The sequence below is a fragment of the Theropithecus gelada genome, chromosome 15, assembly GCF_003255815.1.
Source record: "Theropithecus gelada isolate Dixy chromosome 15, Tgel_1.0, whole genome shotgun sequence".
In the NCBI taxonomy this organism is placed as follows: Eukaryota; Metazoa; Chordata; class Mammalia; order Primates; family Cercopithecidae; genus Theropithecus; species Theropithecus gelada.
Genome location: NC_037683.1, coordinates 30,728,111 through 30,748,773, shown reverse-complemented (window position 1 = coordinate 30,748,773; position 20,663 = coordinate 30,728,111). Strand labels below are relative to the sequence as shown.

General features: G+C 39.5%; 1 protein-coding gene across 1 annotated transcript in view; it reads right to left on the bottom strand.

The window, feature by feature from the left end:
- The window catches only part of SVEP1 (sushi, von Willebrand factor type A, EGF and pentraxin domain containing 1), a 228,356-nt gene that overhangs the window by 17,328 nt on the left and 190,365 nt on the right, over positions 1-20,663 (bottom strand). Inside the window, exons 40-43 of the mRNA XM_025359181.1 lie at positions 17,907-18,062; positions 13,047-13,110; positions 10,956-11,129; positions 9,373-9,549 (exon numbers count right to left, since the gene is read on the bottom strand). Of these exons, the coding sequence (XP_025214966.1) occupies positions 9,373-9,549; positions 10,956-11,129; positions 13,047-13,110; positions 17,907-18,062 (571 nt within the window). The remainder of the gene's footprint in view (positions 1-9,372; positions 9,550-10,955; positions 11,130-13,046; positions 13,111-17,906; positions 18,063-20,663) is intronic.

The following is a 20,663-nucleotide window of genomic DNA, read 5'->3' as shown; positions in this document are numbered from 1 at the left end:
TTGCTGAGAATGATTGTTTCCAGCTACATCCATGTCCCTGCAAAGGACACGAACTCATCCTTTTGTAGGGCTGCATAGTATTCCATAGTGTATATGTGCCACACTTTCTTAATCCATTCTGTCACTGATGGACATTTGGGTTGATTCCAAGTCTTCACTATTGTGAATAGTGCTGCAATAAACATACGTGTGCATGTGTCTTTATAGCAGCATGATTTATAATCCTTGGGGTATATACCCAGTAATGGGATGGCTGGATCAAATGGTATTTCTAGTTCTAGACCCTTGAGGAATCGCCATACTGTTTTCCACAATGGTTGAACTAGTTTACAGTCCCCCCAACAGTGTAAAAGTGTTCCTATTTCTCCACATCCTCTCCAGCACCTGTTGTTTCCTGACTTTGTAATGATTGCCATTCTAAGTGGTGTAAGATGGTATCTCATTGTGGTTTTGATTTGCATTTCTCTGATGGCGAGTGATGATGGCATTTTTTCATGTGTCTGTTGGCTGTATGAATGTCTTCTTTTGAGAAGTGTCTGTTCATATCCTTTGCCCACTTTTTGATGAGGTTGTTTCTTTCTTGTAAATTTGTTTGAGTTCTTTGTAGGCTCTGGATATTAGCCCTTTGTCAGATGAGTAGATTGCAAACATTTTCTCCCATTCTGTAGGTTGCCTGTTCACTCTGATGGTAGTTTCTTTTGCTGTACAGAAGCTCTTTAGTTTAATTAGATCCCATTTGTCAATTTTGGCTTTTGTTGCTGTTGCTTTTGGTGTTTTAGACATGAAGTCCTTGCCCATGCCTATGTCCTGAATGGTATTACCTAGGTTTTCTTCTAGGGTTTTTATGGTTTTAGGTCTAACATTTAAGTCTCTAATCCATCTTGAATTAATTTTCGTATAAGGAGTGAGGAAAGGATCCAGTTTCAGCTTTCTACTTATGGCTAGCCAATTTTCCCAGCACCATTTATTAAATAGGGAATCCTTTCCCCATTTCTTGTTTCTCTCAGGTTTGTCAAAGATCAGATGGCTGTCGATGTGTGGTATTATTTCTGAGGGCTCCGTTCTGTTCCATTGGTCTATATCTCTGTTTTGGTAGCAGCACCATGCTGTTTTGGTTACTGTAGCCTTGTAGTATAGTTTGAAGTCAGGTAGCATGATGCCTCTAGCTTTGTTCTTTTGGCTTAGGATTGTCTTGGCAATGTGGGCTCTTTTTTGGTTCCATATGAACTTTAAAGTAGTTTTTTCCAATTCTGTGAAGAAAGTCATTGATAGCTTGATGGGGATGGCATTGAATCTATAAATGACCTTGGGCAGTATGGCCATTTTCACGATATTGATTCTTCCTATCCATGAGTTTGGAATGTTCTTCCATTTGTTTATGTCCTCTTTTATTTCACTGAGCAGTGGTTTGCAGTTGTCCTTGAAGAGGTCCTTCACATCCCTTGTAAGTTGGATTCCTAGGTATTTTATTCTCTTTGAAGCAATTGTGAATGGGAATTCACTCATGATTAGCTCTGTTTGTCTGTTATTGGTGTATAAGAATGCTTGTGATTTTTGCACATTGATTTTGTATCTTGAGACTTTGCTGAACTTGCTTATCAGCTTAAGGAGATTTTGGGCTGAGATGATGGGGTTTTCTACATATACAATCATGTCATCTGCAAATAGGGACAATTTGACTTCCTCTTTTCCTAATGAAAAACCCTTCATATCTCTCTCTTGCCTGATTGCCCTGGCGAGAACTTCCAACACTATGTTGAATAGGAGTAGTGAGAGAGGGCATCCCTGTCTTGTGTCAGTTTTCAAAGGGAATGCTTCCAGTTTTTGCCCATTCAGTATGATATTGGCTGTGGGTTTGTCATACATAGCTCTTATTATTTTGAGATACGTTCCATCAATACCTAGTTTATTGAGAGTTTTTAGCATGAAGGGCTGTTGAATTTTGTCAAAGACCTTTTCTGCATCTATTGAGATAATCATGTGGTTTTTGTCTTTGGTTCTGTTTATATGCTGGATTATGTTTATTGATTTGTGTATGTTGAACCAGCCTTGCATCCCAGGGATGAAGCCCACTTGATCATGATGGTAAGCTTTTTGATGTGTTGCTGGATTCAGTTTGCCAGTATTTTATTGAGGATTTTTGCATTGATGTTCATCAGGGATATTGGTCTAAAATTCTCTTTTTTGTTGTCTCTCTGCCAGGCTTTGGTATCAGGATGATGCTGGACTCATGAAAAGAGCTAGCGAGGATTCCCTCTTTTTCTACTGATTGGAATAGTTTCAAAAGGAATGGTACCAGCTTCTTCTTGTAGCTCTTGTAGAATTAGGCTCTGAATCCGTCTGGTCCTGGCCTTTTTTTGGTTGGTAGGCTATTAATTATTGCCTCAATTTCAGAGTATGTTATTGGTCTATTCAGGGATTCAACTTATTCCTGTTCAGTGTTGGGAGGGTGTATGTGTTCAGGAATTTATCCATTTCTTCTAGGTTTTCTAGTTTATTTGCATAGAGGTGTTTATAGTATTCTCTGATGGTAGTTTGTATTTCTGTGGGGTCGAAATACATTAGACCTTTATCATTTCTTGTGTTTATTTGATTCTTCTCTCTTTTCTTCTTTATTAGTCTTGCTAGCAGTCTATCAATTTTGTTGATCTTTTCAAAAAACCAGCTCCTGGATTCATTGATTTTTTGAAGGGATTTTGTGTCTATATCTCCTTCAGTTCTGCTCTGATCTTAGTTATTTCTTGCCTTCTGCTAGCTTTTGAATGTGTTTTCTCTTGCTTCTCTAGTTCTTTTAATTGTGATGTTAGGGTGTCAATTTTAGATCTTTCCTGCTTTCTCTTGTGGGCATTTAGTGCTATAAATTTCCCTCTACACACTGCTTTAAACATGTCCCAGAGATTATGGTATGTTATATCTTTGTTCTCATTGGTTTCAAAGAACATCTTTCTTTATGCCTTCATTTCATTATGTACCCAGTAGTCATTCAGGAGCAGGTTGTTCAGTTTCCATGTAGTTGAGCGGTTTTGATTGAGTTTCTTCGTCCTGAGTTCTAGTTTGATTGCACTGTGGTCTGAGAGACAGTTTGTTATAATTTCTGTTCTTGTACATTTGCTGAGGAGTGCTTTACTTCCAACTATGTGGTCAATTTTGGAGTAAGTGCGATGTGGTGCTGAGTAGAATGTATATTGTGTTGATTTGGGTTGGAGAATTCTGTAGATGTCTATTAGGTCTGCTTGGAGGAGAGTTAATTTCCTGGATATCCTTGTTAACTTTCTGTCTCATTGATCTGTCTGATATTGACAGTGGGGTTTTAAAGTCTCTGATTATTATTGTGTAGGAGTCTAAGTCTCTTTGCAAGTCTCTAAGGACTTGCTTTATGAATCTGGGTGCTCCTGGATTGGGTGCATATATATTTAGGTTAGCTCTTCTTGTTGAATTGAATTGATCCCTTTACCATTATGTAAATACCCTCTTTGTCTCTTTTGATTTTTGTTGGTTTAGAGTCTGTTTTATGAGAGACTAGGATTGTAACCCCTGCCTTTTTTGTTTTCCATTTGCTTGGTAGATCTTCCTCCATCCCTTTATTTTGAGCCTATGTGTGTTTCTGCATGTGAGATGGGTCTCCTGAATACAGCACACTGATGGGTCTTGACTCTATCCAATTTGCCAGTCTGTGTCTTTTAATTGGAGCATTTAGCCCATTTACATTTAAGGTTAATATTGTTCTGTGTGAACTTGATCCTGTCATTATGATGTTAGTTGGTTATTTTGCTCATTAGTTGATGCAGTTTCTTCCTAGCCTCGATGGTCTTTACATTTTGGCATGTTTTAGCAGTGGTTGGTACCAGTTGTTCCTTTCCATGTTTAGTGCTTCCTTCAGGATCTCTTGTAAGGCAGGCCTGGTAATGACAAAACCTCTCAGCCTTTGTAAAGGATTTTATTTCTCCTTCACTTATGAAACTTAGTTTGGCTGGATATGAAATTCTGGGTTGAAAATTCTTTTCTTTAAAATGTTGAATATTGGCCCCCACTCTCTTCTGGCTTGTAGAGATCTGCTGTTAGGCTGACGGGCTTCCCTTTCAGGGTAACCTGACCTTTCTCTCTGACTGCCCTTAATATTTTTTCCTTCATTACAACTTTGGTGAATCTGACAATTATGTGTCTTGGAGTTGCTCTTCTCGAGGAATATCTTTGTGGCATTCTCTGTATTTCTTGAATTTGAATATTGGCCTGCCTTGCTAGGTTGGGAAAGTTCTCCTGGATAATATCCTGCAGAGTGTTTTCCAACTTGGTTCCATTCTCTCCATCACTTTCAGGTACACCAGACATACATTTGGTCTCTTCACATAGTCCCATATTTCTTGGAGGCTTTGTTCATTTCTTTTTACTCTTTTTTCTCTAAACTTCTCTTCTTGCTTCATTTCATTAGTTTGATCTTCAATCACTGATACCCTTTCTTCCAGTTGATCCAGTCAGTTACCGAAGCTTGTACATTTGTCACGTAGTTCTCATGTCATGGTTTTCATCTCTATCAGGTCATTTAAGGACTTCTTTACATTGGTTATTCTAGTTAGTCATTTGTCAAATCTTTTTTCAAGGTTTTTAGCTTCTTTGTGCTGGGTTCGTACTTCCTCCTTTAGCTCAGAGAAGTTTGATCGTCTGAAGCCTTCTCTCAACTCATCAAAGTCATTCTCTGTCTAGCTTTGTTCCATTGCTGATGAGGAGGTGCATTCCTTTGGAGGGGGAAAGGCGCTCTGATTTTTAGAATTTTGAGGTTTTCTGCACTGCTTTTTCCCCATCTTTGTGGTTTTATCTACCTTTGGTTTTTGATGATCGTGATGTACAGATGGGGTTTTGGTGTGGATGTGCTTTCTGTTAGTTTTCCTTCTAGCAGTGAGGACCCTCAGCTGCAGGTCTGTTGGAGTTTGCTTGAGGTCCACTCCAGACCCTGTTTGCCTGGGTATCAGCAGTGGAGGCTGCAGAAGAGGAATATTGCTGAACAGCAAATGTTGCTGCCTGATCATTCCTCTGGAAACTTCATCTCAGAGGTGTACCTGGCTGTGTGAAGTGTCAGTCTGCCCCTAGTGGGGTATGTCTCCCAGTTAGGCTACTTGGGGGTCAGCGACCCACTTGAGCAGGCAGTCTGTCCGTCCTTAGATCTCAAACTCTGTGCTGGGAGAACCACTACCCTCTTCAAAGCTGTCAGACAGGGACATTTAAGTCTGCAGAGGTTTCTGCTGCCTTTTGTTTGGCTATGCCCTTTCCCCAGAGGTGTGGTATACAGAGGCAGGCAGACAGGCCTCCTTGAGCTGTGATAGGCTCCACCCAGTTCGAGCATCCTGGCTGCTTTGTTTACCTACTTAAGCCTCAGCAATGGTGGGTGCCCCTCCCCCAGCCTAGCTGCCACCTTGCAGTTAGATCTCAGACTGCTGTGCTAGCAATGAGGGAGGCTCTGTGGGCATGGGACCCTCCGAGCTAGGCGAGGATATATTCTCCTGGTGTGCCGTTTGCTAAGACCGTTGGTAAAGCACAGTATTAGGGTGGGAGTGACCCGATTATCCAGATGTTATGTGTCATGGTTTCCCTTGACTAGGAAAGGGAATTCCCTTCCCCCTTGTGCTTCCCAGGTGAGGCAATGCCTCGCCCTGCTTCGGCTCTTGCTCGTTGGACTGCACCCACTGTCCTGCACCCACTGTCCAACATGCCCCAGCGAGATGAACCTGGTATCTCAATTGGAAATGCAGAAATCACCCGTCTTCTGTGTTGCTCACACTGGGAGCTGGAGGCTGGAGCTGTTCCTATTTGGCCATCTTGGATTCAGGGTGTTTTTGTAGTGGCTGGTAACAATTTTTCCTCTCCATATTTAATGCTTCCTTCATGAGCTCTTGCAAGGCAGGCCTGGTGGTGATGAATTCCCTCAGCATTTTCTTGTCTAAAAAGGATTTTATTTCTCTTTCACTTATGAAATTTATTTTGGCTGGCTATGAAATTCTGGGTTGGAAATTCTTTTAAGAATGTTGAATATTGGCCCCCAATCTCTTCTGGCTTTTAGGGCTTCTGCAGAGAGGTCTGCTGTTAGTCTGATGGGCTTCCCTTTGTATGTCACCTGGCCTTTCTCTGTGGCTGCCCTTGACATTTTTTCCTTCAGTTTTACCTTGGAGAACCTGAGGATTATGTGTCTTGGGGTTGATCTTCTCATGGAGTATATTACTGGGGTTCTCTGGATTTCCTGAACTGGAACGTTGGCCTTGTCTTGCTAGGTTGCGGAAGTTCTCCTGGATGATATCCTGAAGTATGTTTTCCAAGTTGGTTCTATACTCATCTCTTTCAGATACCTAAATCAATCATAGGTTTGGTCTTTTTACCTAATTTCATAGTTCTCAGAGGAATTCTTTGTTCTCTAATCTTGTCTGCCTTATTTCAGCAAGATAGTCTTCAAACTCTAAAATTCTTTCCTCCACTTAGTCCATTCAGGTATTGATACTTGTTGCATTATGAAGTTCTCGTGTTGTGTTTTTCAGCTCCATCAGGTCATTTACATTCCTTTCTAAACTGGTTATTCTGGTTAACAGCTCCTGCATTGTTTTATCCTGGTTTTTAGTGTCTTTGCATTGGGTTAGAACATGTTCCTTTAGCTCAGTGAACTTCATTATTACCCAGTTTCTGAAGCCTACTTCTTTCAATTCATCAATCTCAGCCTCTGCCCAGTTCTGTGCTTTTCCTGGAGAAGTGTTGCAATCATTTGGATGAGAAGAGGAACTCTGGCTTTTTGAGTTTTCAGTGTTTTCTTCATTGATTTTTTTTCTCATATTCCTGAGTTCTCCAGTTTTGATCTCTGAGGTTGCTGACCTTTGGATGAGGCTTTTGTGAGGGCTTTTTTGTTGATGGCTGTTGTTGCTTTCTCTGTTTTTCTTTTAACAGTCAGGCCCCTCTTTTGTAGGGCTGCTGTGGTTTGCTGGGGGTCCAGTCCAGACCCTATTTGCCTGGGTCCCACTTGCACCTGAAGGTGTTACCAGCAGAGGCTGCAGAACAGCAAAGATGGCTGCCTGCTCCTTCCTCTGGGAATTCTGTCCCAGAGGGGCACTGACCTGATGCCAGTGGGAATATCCTTGTATAAGGTGTCTGGTGACCCCTGTTGTGTGTGTGGGGGGTCTCATCCTATCAGGAGGCATGGGATCAAGGACTCGCTTAACAAAGCACTCTAGCTGCCCCTTGGCAGAGCAGGTGCACTGTGCTGTGGGGAATCCTACTAGTCCAGCCTGCCTGGATTCCTCAGAGCCAGCAGGGGAAGGACTAAGCCTGCTGATCTGTGGAGACCATGGCCACATGGAGCCCCAGGGGCTCCATCTTAGGGAGATCAGACTTCTGTTCGTAAACCCCTGGCTGGAGTTGCTGAAATTCCCACAGGGAGGCCCCGCTCAGTGAGGAGGGGAGGGGTCAGGGTCCAGCCTAAGGAGGGAGTCTGGCCACAATCTGTCACAGCTGCTGTGCTACGCTGTGGGGGAATTCCTCTTCTGTCCAAATTGCCCAGTCTCCCTAGCATTAGCAGGGAAAAAAAATGGCAGACTGCAGCTGCAGTGACGGTGGCTGCCCCTTCCCCCAGGAGCTCGTCATCTTAGGCAGCAGGCAGCCACAGTAATGGTGGTTACTCCTCCCTCCGATAACTTGGTAGTCTTAAGAAATTTTCAGTGGCCACCAAGAATCTGCATAGCTCTGTGCTTGCGACCCAAGGCCCTGGTGGCGTGGGCTCATGAGGGGGATCTCCTGATCTGCAGGTTGCACAGATCCATGGAAAAAGTGTGGTTTCCTGAGTGGGGTAGCACAATCACTCATCACCTCCTTTGGCTGGGGGTGGGAGCTCCCCTTGCCCCATGTGTCTCCCAGGTGAGCTGTTGTACCACCTTGCTTTTTCTCACTTTCTGTGGATTATGCCAACTGCCTGGTCAGTCCCAATGAGAGAACCTGGATACCTCAGTTGCAGGTGCAGGATTCACTCACTGTTTTCATTCTTCTCAGTGGGAGGCTCCGGCCACAGCATTTCTGCTTGGCCCTCTTGACCCCTCCCCACAAAATAAACATTCTAAAGCTGCAATAGGCTGCTAGCTGAAAATTCAGGGACTTGGGCTATTGTATATATTTTCCTATTAAGAGAGAGTGCCAATATGCACCAATTCATTTATTCTTCAAAACAAATCTATAGGATATCTATAATAATTACAAGATAGGTATAACTGAGACTCCAGAATCCCCATTACTTTCACAGGCATATTTCTTATCTCAAAGTGGGAGTGCAAGGGTTCTGAAGATGAAGACCATTGCAGGCATGATACATTCCTATACTATGTAGCCTTGTGCCTTGCATCTGGTCGGACTCAATGAATATTTTAATTGCTTACTGTAGAGGAAGTAGCTCAGACAACAAATGAGTCTGGAGGGCAGACGTTGGCAGGGGATTTTTTTTTTTTTTTTTTTTAGACAGAGTCTCATTCTGTCTCCCAGGCTGGAGTGCAGTAGTGCAATCTTGGCTCACTGCAACCTCTGCCTTCCAGGTTCAAGCGATTCTACCTCAGCTTCCCAAGTAGCTGGGATTACAGGTGTGTGCCATCACACCCAGCTAATTTTTGTATTTTTAGTAGAGATGGGGTTTTACCATCTTGGCCAGTCTGGTCTGGAACTCCTGAACTCAGATGATCCGCCCACCTCAGCCTCCCACAGTGCTGGTATTACAGGTGTGAACCACCATGCCCAGCCGGCAGGGAGATGTTTTAAATGGAGTTAGAAAGTGTGTGTTAAAAAACCTTGCGTTATTACAAGGCAGCAAAAGATGCCTCTGGATTGCATAAATGCAGCAACAAAGTGCTAACACAAAGTGCTAACCCATAGTGCTAGTAGTTCTCAGATTATGTTTCCTGGGTCAGCAGCATCCTCACCAGCAACATCTAGAACTGTGTTTTAACAGGTTCTCTAGGTGGTTCTGATGCAGGCTCAAGTTTGAGAACCACTGTGGAATAATTTTTCTATTGCAAAACATTCGTAGTATGTTAAATGATAGGTTGGGGACTCTGATAGTATGGAGAAAAAGATGTATTTTGAATTTAATATCTTGCTCATTCTTAGGGGAACACATTTTGAAAATCTGTTCAGTGAATCCTAGTCAGGTGGGTTTTAGTTTAGTTCTGGAAAGCTTTTTTTTTAATGTTTGAAATTCAAAGATGAAAAAAAAAATTGCAAACATTAATGAGGAACATGATAATTGTGATAGCACAGAGATCTAAATATCTAAAACTAAGTGACTTGATTGAAAACAACGTCACAAGGATGGGAAAACATTTCACACTAGCGGCATGAACTGGCTTCCATCTGCTGACTTACTTTCACATTTGGCGCTTGTCTGTGTCCACGTCTCGTCAGGGTTGCAGGTAATGATGCCTTGACCCTGCAGCAGAAAGCCTTCCCTACATTTGATGGACACATTCTGATCAACATAAAACTCCTTTTCAGACAGCAGAGCATTCTCAGGAATCACAAAAGGAACAGGGCATGGATTTGCTGTCAAAAAGAAAAGAAAATGCTTACTGATATTTTCCCTCTTTTCCTAATGTATTTCTTTGAAGGCAGAATAGTAGTCCTATAGGAGATAGGTTCTCAATAATAATCATATGAGATTTAAAAATAATAGAACTTCAAACATTAGACACAGCCTCGTTTTGTGTCCTCATGAAATTATGTGTAAAGATAAAGCCAGGTAAGATCAGAAAACATGAAGTTATTCAACCACTAATGCAAAGTCCTAAAAGTTGAAGATGACAAATTATGCCTGAAATTATGGGCCACAACATTATTTAAATGACTGATTTTTTTTTTTTTTTTTTTTTTTGAGACAGAGTCTCGCTCTGTGGCCCAGGCTGGAGTGCAGTGGCCGGATCTCAGCTCACTGCAAGCTCCGCCTCCCGGGTTTACGCCATTCTCCTGCCTCAGCCTCCCGAGTAGCTGGGACTACAGGCGCCCGCCACCTCGCCCGGCTAGTTTTTTGTATTTTTTAGTAGAGACGGGGTCTCACCGTGTTAGCCAGGATGGTCTCGATCTCCTGACCTCGTGATCCGCCCGTCTCGGCCTCCCAAAGTGCTGGGATTACAGGCTTGAGCCACCGCGCCCGGCCTAAATGACTGATTTTTTGATCAGCATTGTGAAAATAAAAGGCATACTAGAAATCAAGGGGTATATCATATATTCCCTTATTATTTGAAGAATATCAAATACTTCTCATTGTCACTTTACTTTCTTTAGAAACCATCAGACATTTCTATGTGAGCTGTATATGTCTTTAGAACTAGTGGAGTCTGCATGCCTTATTGATAAAGATGGATCTCTTTTTATAGGCCAGAGGGAAACACAGGAAATGATGATGGCATTATGCGTGCTTAGTGCAAGTGTGTGACACACATATCAACACATATTTCAAGCAATTTCAGTTTTTCTGATTTTTAAATGGGCACGAAGTATTTGAGTGAGGTACACTTCTGCTGTTACTGCATTATGAAGGTACTTCAAACAGTAACAAGAGCAATCTCAACTTACACCTTGCTTGTGAATATTGTTTTCATTTGAATGGTTATAACTCATTATCTTATCATATTGATATATGCTTCATTATATTAACATCACATATTAAATGTATTTTCTTTCTTTCCTATCCCCAACAGAATTCATGATGCATGTATGTCAAAATTTTTTCATTAAGTTGCATTTTCTCTTAGTAATCAAGGAATCTAACAAAAGCTGATTCTCAGACAGGACTTAACACAAATAGATTTTAAAAATATCCCAGAGAATTCAGAATTGCTTTCTCTGGGCCCATATCCCTTATAAGTGGAGTTTCCTCTGTGTTGTGGATATGTGGGAAGCTAATCGTGAAGCTGAATCTGACTAAAATCTCTCCTAAAGTCAACACACACGTTTGCAGAGAGGGACTGGGTGGCTCCAGGTTCCATTTTCTGTGCAGTGTGCCTCAGATAGCCCTTCAAGACTGTAGCCTCTGTTGCAGGAATATACCACGTTCGGTCCAGTCGTCGTGTTTTCAATGTCAGCTTTCCCATTGAGAAATTCAAGTGGAGCTTCACACCTGGTCTCTAAAAACAAGAATAAAAGCCTCATATTAATTGCTTCCCCAATTCCTCTTTCCTTCTTTTCCTACGATTGCCAAATATACTTCATGGAATATATAAAATACTATGGCCTATTCATGTGTGAAGCACAGTGATATTCACTGAAGGAGAAAAATATAGCATACCTAAGTATTGGATTAATACACGTATGCAGTTAAAGATTGGGATTTAGTCCTGTTGACTCCAGCTGTCTATGTATTATTAATAATGCTGGGGACAGGGGTGTGGATGAGCAGGTGGGTAAAATAAAACAATCTCATTGTAAGTTGCTAACAATGGTCAAGAACTTTTCAAACAATACAAAATTTATTTCTTACAACCCTTAAGTTGTAAGCCCAAATAAAATACAGGATGCCCTGTTAAATTTCAATATCAGATAAATAACAAATACATTTTTAGTATAAGCATGTCTCAAATATTGCATATTTATAAATTTACATTTATTTTTCATCTGGAATTTAAATATAACTGCATGTCCTGTATTTTTGTTTCTTCTAAATCTGGCAACCTTACTTATAGCAACTCTGAGATTATCTCGTAATATTTGCCAAAAAGTCAGGCTTAGAGAAGTTAAATAATTTGGTCAAGGTCAGACACTGCTTGTAAGAAGAGATAAAATTATCAGCAGGTAAAAGATAATAGGAAAGCATAAAGAACAGGGACCCATGAGCTTGGGGGGAATTAGAATAAATGACATTTTATATGACTTTTAAGGAATATGCCAACTTCATAAACTGGTGGGTATTACAGTAAAGTTATAAGGAATCTGCATTACTGTGAGAAATGTTATTAGCAGGGATGCTATGAGGAAAATAGGATCACCCTTTCAAGAATCTCAAAAAATGGGCTTGAGTCTTAATTTTATAATTTTTGTGAAGGCAGAGAAGTTGGTTCTAGACTAGTGGTTATCAAGTTTGACTGTACTTTAGAGAACCTGGGAAGCATTTATGGCCTATCACAGACCAAATGAGTCCAAATCTTTATATTGAGGGCTACCTTTCAGTATTATATTAGAAATTCCCCAAACATTGCAAATGTGAACTCAGAGTTGTAAGTCCCTGGACTAGATGCTAATGGACTTCTTTCGGTCCAAAGTTGAGTACACTGGGATCACGGATCTTAACATTGGCTGCACTTTGAAACCACCTAGGGAGCTTTAAAATGCTATTGATGCTGTGCCGGGCATGGTGGCTCATGCCTGTAGCCCCACCTACTCAGGAGGCTGAGGCATGAGAGTCGCTTGAGCCCAGGAAGTGGAGATTGCAGTGAGCTGAGGTTGCACTACTGCACTCCACCCCGGGTTACAGAGTGAGACTCTATTTAAAAATAAAAATAAAATAAGTACATACATACATTGTCCTTTGGCAGAGAAGGGAATACCGGGGATAAAGTTATGTGTATGAACCCACATTTTGCCAAATAAACTTGGTTGTTCTCATAAAATGAGTTAATGTAAAATTCTATGCAAAATATTAATATTAATTTATTTGACAGATGGACCAACAGCACGTTAAAAGCATTGGCTAGTATTGTCACCAACAAAACAACAGCTCTAAGCCTTCTAATTCATAATTATTTGAGAAAACCCCCCACAAAATGCTAATAAACTCAATAGTTAACTAATTTTTAAACAAAATGTTTGCCATTGCAGAGTCAGTAATCTTGTGTCCTATTGCAGTTAATTGTTAATCCATACTACAGTTTTTGACCCTTTTACTGGTTTACTGCCCTTGAGAAAAAGCCCATTAAAAGGTTCTCATACAGTTAGTTGGCTTACATTTTTTTTAAATTACAAACCTAACCTATAAAGAAAATGTAGCCACACTGTTATTTTGTGTCCTTGGTGTCATTTTGGGGGCTGCTAAGTGTCATTCAACTCACCTTTGCATATTGCCACCCCTCCACTCCACTGTCTGTTCTCCTGGCAGACACGTTCCCTGTTCCCCTGTGAAACAATGGAGAAAGGTCATCAACAAGATCATAACTCTATAATAGAAAAAAAATAAGGAAATGCAAAGTAATCTTAGCTATGGCCTCGAATAGCTCAGCACTGGAATGCTAAATAAACACATTAAATAAATATAGTTTAAGGGAGTAGGTTTAGACTTTCAAAAATGTTTTTATCAAATTGCTTCAAAATTCATACCCTGGCAGACCGGTATAATTAAGGTACAGACTTTGCTTCACCTTTTATTTTAAATGGCAACTAATTATAATCTGTAGCTAAGACTGACAAAGAATGCATTAGAAATGGTCAAATAGTATTCTATTGTGTATGTATGTATACATATATGTGTATGCATTCTTAGAAATATATGAATCATAGTGCATCATAATATATGTATGTACACATACATACACAAGAGTACTATTTAGCCATAAAAACAGATGCGATATATACACATAAGTAGATACATATATATCTCAAATTTCCTTTATCCATTCGTCCATCGATGACACCCAACACTTAGGTTGACTCCATATATATCTTGGTAATTGTGTATTCCAAAAATGTATACAATTATGATTTGACAATCAGAAATAATATTAAGCATATATTCTAAAAATGCAATCCCCCAGAAACTATTTGGTTCAGATGATCTTGGCCTAGCAACATATACTCTTTTTCTTTTTACAACTTCTCAGGTGATTCTCAAGCAGATGGTAATGAACTACACTAATTATAAGAGCAGCAATTTATCAGTGATTCTCAGTCCTGGTTGCACACAGGAATTACCAAGGGAACTCTGAAAAAGTTACCGCTGCCCCAGACTCAACCCACAGAGATATTGAATTAATTAGTCTGACGTGAGAACAGGTATTTGCATTTTAAAAAATGATGTCTGATGGAAAAATTCAAACATATGAGAAATACCAACAGTAGAAAGAACAGTATAAGAAACTCTCATGCAGACCACCCAGTTTACCCAATTGACTCAAGGCCAACCTTGTTTCATGTAAGCCCCACCCCTTCCATGAACTCACATTATTTTGAAGCAAATTCCAGACTTCAAATCATTTAACAATAATTATTTCAGTATGAATTTCTAAAAGAACTCTTAAAAATTATAATCACAGTAACATTATCACACCTTAAAAGGGTAACAATTCCTTAATATTAATAAAATGTCCAGTTTTCAAATTTCCAATTGTTGCATATATTTCATAATTTATTCTTTAAATAGTTCTGTTGAATTAGTACCAAATAAGAGCCACACACTGAGACTAGTTTATGTTTCTGTGATGATTAATTTTATGAACAAATGTACAGCAAACTGATGGATCTTTTTTTTTTTTTTTTTTTTTTGAGACAGAGTTTCGCTCTGTTGCCCAGGCTGGAGTGCAGTGGTGTGATCTTGGCTCACTGCAACCTCCACCTCCCGTGTTCAAGCGATTCTCTTGCCTCAGTTTCCCAAGTAGCTGAGACTACAGGCGCCCGCCACCACACCCAGCTAATTTTTGTATTTTTTAGTAGAGATGGGGTTTCACTACGTTGGACAGGCTGGTCTCAAACTCGTGACCTCTGGTAACCTACCTGCCTCACCCTCCCAAAGTGCTGAGTTTATAGGCATGAGCCACCATGCCCGGCCTTGATGGGTCATTACATTTGAAGAAGTATTAATAGATAATTCACCTTTAAACTTTTGGAAACATCCTGGTATTAACTACAAAATGGAGAGAGTGGTAATAGTGATTGCTCTCACTCTGAGCTCCTTGTTAGAATCACCTGAGAAACTCTTTACAAATACTGACGTGCAGCAACTTGAGTGGGCCAGGAGGTGCCCAGCTTAAACACTGCTTCTGGATGTGTCTGTGAGGATGTTGCTGGATGAAATTAGCATTTAAACTAGTGGACCATGTAAAGTAGATTGCCCTCCCCAGTGTGGGGGCAGGGGGGCACATCTTCCAAAACACTGAGGGACCAAATAGAACAAAACATGGAAGAAGGAGGGAAATGGCCCTTTTTTTCTTCCTTACTACTTGAGTTGGGACTCAATCTCCTCCTCTATCTTCAGACTGGGGCTGGGGTTTACATCATCAGCTCATCTAGTTCTCAGACCTTTGGACTTTGAATTACACCACCAGCTTCTCAGGGTCTCCAGTTTGCAGACGGAAGATCCTGGGATTCAGCCTCCATTAATGTGTGAGCCAGTTCCTCATAATATCTCTCTCTCCTCTCTCTCTCGTATTGGTTCTCTTTCTTTGGAGAATCGTGACTAATGCAATATCTCTTAAGTCTCTCTAAACTTAGGTTCCTTCTCTATTTACTCCCTCTGCCCTGTCAATTTATTTGTCTTGGACACTGAAAAACTGGGTCATTGGTCCTCTATCTGTTCCCACAGAATTTTGCCAGTTGCTTCACTGCGGTGTCTCTGACACTGTTGGATTTAGAGGCTTGATAAGTTCCAAATTCAATTTGTGTGTGTGTGTGTGTGGTGGAGGTGGGAGAGCACAAAATGTTTTCATAGATGGGATTGTTCACCCATCCAGAGACTCATAATGTCTGGATCCATTTTTTGTGTCTTCAGCCATGGTTGATCATAACCTAAATCTATTAATTCTTAGAAGTTGCAAGTTCTGCTATTTAAATTCTATTTTATCATTATGAAATGGAACTTCCCCTCATCTACTATTTGGTTATCTAGTCAAACAGGTAGCATTGGAAAGACAATTTTTCCTCTTGAGTTGTCTGTTTTTAAAATAATGAGTTTGTTCATAAGCATCCTTTAAGAGTTTCTAACTCATTTTTTAAAGTATCAGTATAAGCCTAGTGTCATTTATGACCTATTTGATGTGTTTCAGTCAATTGAAGTTATTACCCTTATTAATGCTAAAATGGTCTCATCTTGACCTGTGGGAGCCTTGTCCAGTGTCTTCTGAATCCTTTGGACATGTAGTCTTTGATAGGGTCCCTGCTATTTTATGTGACAAGAGTTTCCAGGTAATCTTTTACATTTCTTGCCCCAGACCTGGAATTGGTAGTTTCTCCAAGTAACTGAACATCAAGATTTTAAAAAAGTTTCTCAAGTGATTCTAACATGTCTAATAGCTTGGAGTGAGAATTCTAACATGTATGATAGCTTGGAGTGAGAACAATCACTATTGCACCTTTCTCAATTTTTTAGTTAACATATGTTTCCACAAATTTTTAAGTTATCTGCTTCAAATTTAATGAGTTTGCTGTATATTTGTTCATAATTTTATATTACTTTTCTTCTTAGTAAATTGCAAGATTAATATTCTTGCATGAAAAACGAGGTTTCAAAAACAGGAAAACACTCCAAATGTAATCACCATTACATTATCATCTTTAGAGGAAAGAAGATACATACAAGCCTGGTCCCAGATTGCATATACCTATTTTATGATAATTCTTGTACTGCATGGTCAGAAAATGATAGGACATGCAAAACATGTAACAGAAAACTGGCGATGAATACCTTTTTTTTTTTTGAGACAGGGTTTCACTCCTGTTACCCATGCTGGAGTGCAATGTTGCAATCTTGGCTCACTGCAACCTCTGCCTCCTGGGCTTAAGTGATCCTCCTCCCTCAGCCTCCTGAGTAGCTGGGACTATAGTCACACGCCATCGCGCCTGGCTATTTTCTGTATTTGAGACTGGGTCTTACTGTGTTGCCCAGGCTGGTCTTGAACTCCTGAGCTCAAGTGATCCACCCTCCTTGGCTTCCCAAAGTGCTGGGATTATAGGCGTGAGCCACGACACCCAGCCAAAACCTACCTTTAAATACCGTTATAACAATAAAAATAAAAAAGAAGAGTTTCCTGAAAAACTAAATGACAACATTCTGTAATATAAAATAGGCCTCTTAAGTTTCAAGTTTAGTGATATGGTAATGCTTTCAGCAAAACTGATTGATTACCTAGCTCTCCCACTAAAGTAAACAGAGACCTAGGTTTTGCAGAGGGATTTTAATATTACAAAGCAAGAGTTGTCTCAAGAATGAAGCTGGTATCAGTCAAAACTGCTCTGAGGTTTTTTCAAGCCAGATTTGCATATGGGAACTTGGCATCTCAATGCCAAGGTATATGAGCCCACTGTTTGAGGAAATCCTGGCTTTGCATACCTAAATCCTTGTGGTTACCTCTCCATGGTGACCGCTGGTAATATGATTACCAGCAAGCTGAAACAAAGGTTTAAATGGTCAGTTGAAGTCACAGTATCTGTCTTGTGGTTTGCAAACTTACTTTTTTTCTTTCTTATCATGGCTTTCATGTTTTTTATTTGAGACTTATTTTGCTTTTCTTTTCTTTGAGATGGTCTCACTCTTGCCGCCCAGGCTGGAGTGTAGCAGCGCGATCTCAGCTTACTGCAACCTACACCTCTGGGTTCAAGTGATTCTCCTGCCTCAGTCTCCCAAGTAGCTGGAATTACAGGCGCCTGCCACCATGCCCAGCTAAGTTTTGTATTTTTAGTAGAGACAGGGTTTCAACATCTTGGCCAGACTGGTCTTGAACTTCTGACCTCAAGTGATCCACCCACCTCGGCCTCCTGAAGTGCTGGGAATACAGGCGTGAGCCACTGTGGCCGGGCTTATTTTGCTTTTTAAAACTCTAAGTTGCCTTAAATATTTATTGGAAAATGTTAAAGTATAAGGGAACAAAGTATAATAGAATCTTTTGAGACCAAAGTCAGTAAAACAAATTTGTGCTAATACTGAAAGTATCCCCAAGCATATTGAAAAAACAAATTAATTCTAGTTAAACAATTTGTTTACTTACCTCTAGTTCATAGCCAGGCTCACACTGATAAATAATTGTGCTTTCAAAGATGTATTTACTGCCAATCACAAATCCATGTTCTGGACTTTCAGGTTTCCCACAAGAAACTGGACTGCAAGATTCATCAGAAAATGGTGGCTCCCAGGTTCCATCAAGCTAAGTAACAAATAACAAAATGTAAGTTATATTTAGAAGTTAATACATATGAATGAATAAATTTGCAAATATTGATTATTTGTAGGATAATCTCCAAAATGAGTCAAAAGCACCTAGAGTTTGGTCCTACTTTTGCTACTTATTATCTGTGGACTTAACACACTTTAATTATTAGATGGCCTTAATAATCACCCATAGACAATTTTAGACACTTCTTAAGCCCATAAAACAAGCATTTTCTTCCTAATAGAATCTATTCAAAAATCACGAACAACAAGAAATATGTATTCATTAAAATGCATGAGAACTGGAGGTTAATACAAATACTCTATGACTTATACGAATGCACTCTTACATTTCACATAATTCTATATTTTATAATAAAGTTTATGAGAAACAGCAAATTTTAGGCATACTACTCAAAGTTTAAGAAAATCAGCTTCCTTTTCTCCATTCCAATGAGAATACCTGAAAACATTTTATCACATATTTTTGAAGGGGTCATGTAGAAAAAAATTTATATATATCTATAAAATTTTATATCTATGTAAAGAAATCCTTAATGATTAAAAATAACCAAAATAAATTCCAGATACAGCAAAAGAAAACAATAATATGTAGCTTTTAACAGATATTAGTGTTATAATACCAAGAAAGATTTCTGCAAAAAAAAATTAAGGCACTCCTTACAGTATGGAAAAATTAAACGCAACATATATACCAGGAAAATGGTTAATCTTAAAATGTTAACATATATATATGAGAGTTAACATTTTTCAGCCTGTTAATTGGGTAAGGTGAGGCACACACAGATATATCTCTTGAAGATTGTTATTCTATTGCTAATATTTTTCTGTTTTCTTTGAGGAAATATATATGAACTGGATAACAGTTTTAAATAGGATTTGAGACTAAGCCCTCATTCTACATATAAACCAAAAGTAATTTTGTATATATGCATGCATCATGATTAACCATTTTCCTAGTATATATGTTGCATTTAATTTTTCAATACTGTAAGTAATGCCTTAATAATTTTTTATTTTGCAGACATCTAAGTATTATAACACCAGTAACTGTTAAAAGCGACATATTATTGTTTTACTCTATCTGAAATTTGTTTTGGTTATTTTTAATCATTTATTAATGATTTCTTTTTCTCCAGAGACTTGTGATGACTCCTTTATCAGAATCAGCTTCTGACTCATTACTTTTGTTCCGTTTATTTTTACTCCTATGTAATTTTATATGAATACTACACTAAGAGTTTCATAATTCTGTGATATGTTTTAGTTTCTGGAGAGACCGGCCCTCCTTCAGTATTCATTTTTCAAAATTTATATTGATCTCCTTATCCATTTATTTATATTATGAACTACAGAATCATTTTGTCACATTACAATAAAATACTCCTAGGCGCTGAACATAGTTTTACACAATTTATGCTTTTTAACATTTAAATAGTGTCTATTCTACTTTTCAGACCAAAAATGTAAACCAAAACCCAGTTGAGCAAAAGAGAGGGTTCATACTATGTGTAAAGAAACTAATGAAGGTTGTCAAAAATAAATTATTGACTGAAAAAAAAAAGAGCTTAGTATCTTTTTAAGCCAGTATCAGAGTCTTCCAGGGCTTACAAGGGGACCCAGTTGTCTACACACCCAGCCTGGAGAACAACAATTTGATTCCCTTAATTATGGCAGAACTCTGCATCAGACAGCTCAGAGTCTTAGACAAAGTTTCCTCTAAAACTTCTTCAGCTCTATATCTAAAAGGACCATCTGGAACCACACAAATATTGAGGGCATGGTAACTTTGGCAGTTATTTTAACTTGTTCCCCCGAATGCTTCTGCTTTTAGGTTTGACATTGACCAATCATTGAGTGTGCATGATTTATAAATGGAAAACTGGGAGAAGGGAATCGTTCTTGAGTCCCTGCTATATGTCAGGCAAGTACTAGCCATTTTATATACATTAAGTAATTTAATCCTTTCAGTTATCACAGATTCACAAATAAAAAAATAAGCTGAAGGAATATAAGGTCATAGAACCTATAAATATTTGAGATGGAATTTAAACAAAAAAGTATGCTTGAAGTGAAAGTTTGCTATACTATGCCACATTTCTCTGCTTTTAATCCCCCAACACTGACTCCCAGCAAGAGTGCATCAATGACACATTTTAATTTTCTTCCCCTGGTATATCTTATGGAAGTTAGGAGAAGGGGATGTGCTAGGGAAATCTGCTATCTATGGTGCTGATACCCCCAACTCCCAATTTTTTTTTTTTTTTTAAGACGGAGTCTCGCTCTGTCACCAGGCTGAAATGCAGTGGTGCAATCTCAGTTCACTGCAACCTCTGCATTCTGGGTTCAAGCAATTCTCCTGCTTCAGCCTCCCAAGTAGCTGGGACTACAGGCACGCACCACCATGCCTGGCTAATTTTTGTATTTTTAGTAGAGACAGGGTTTCACCGTGTTGGCCAGGATGGTCTCCATCTCTCGACCTCGTGATCCACCCGCCTTGGCCGCCCAAAGTGCTGGGATTACAGGCGTGAGCCACGGCGCCTGGCCCAATTCCCATTTCTAAACTAAAAGTGCC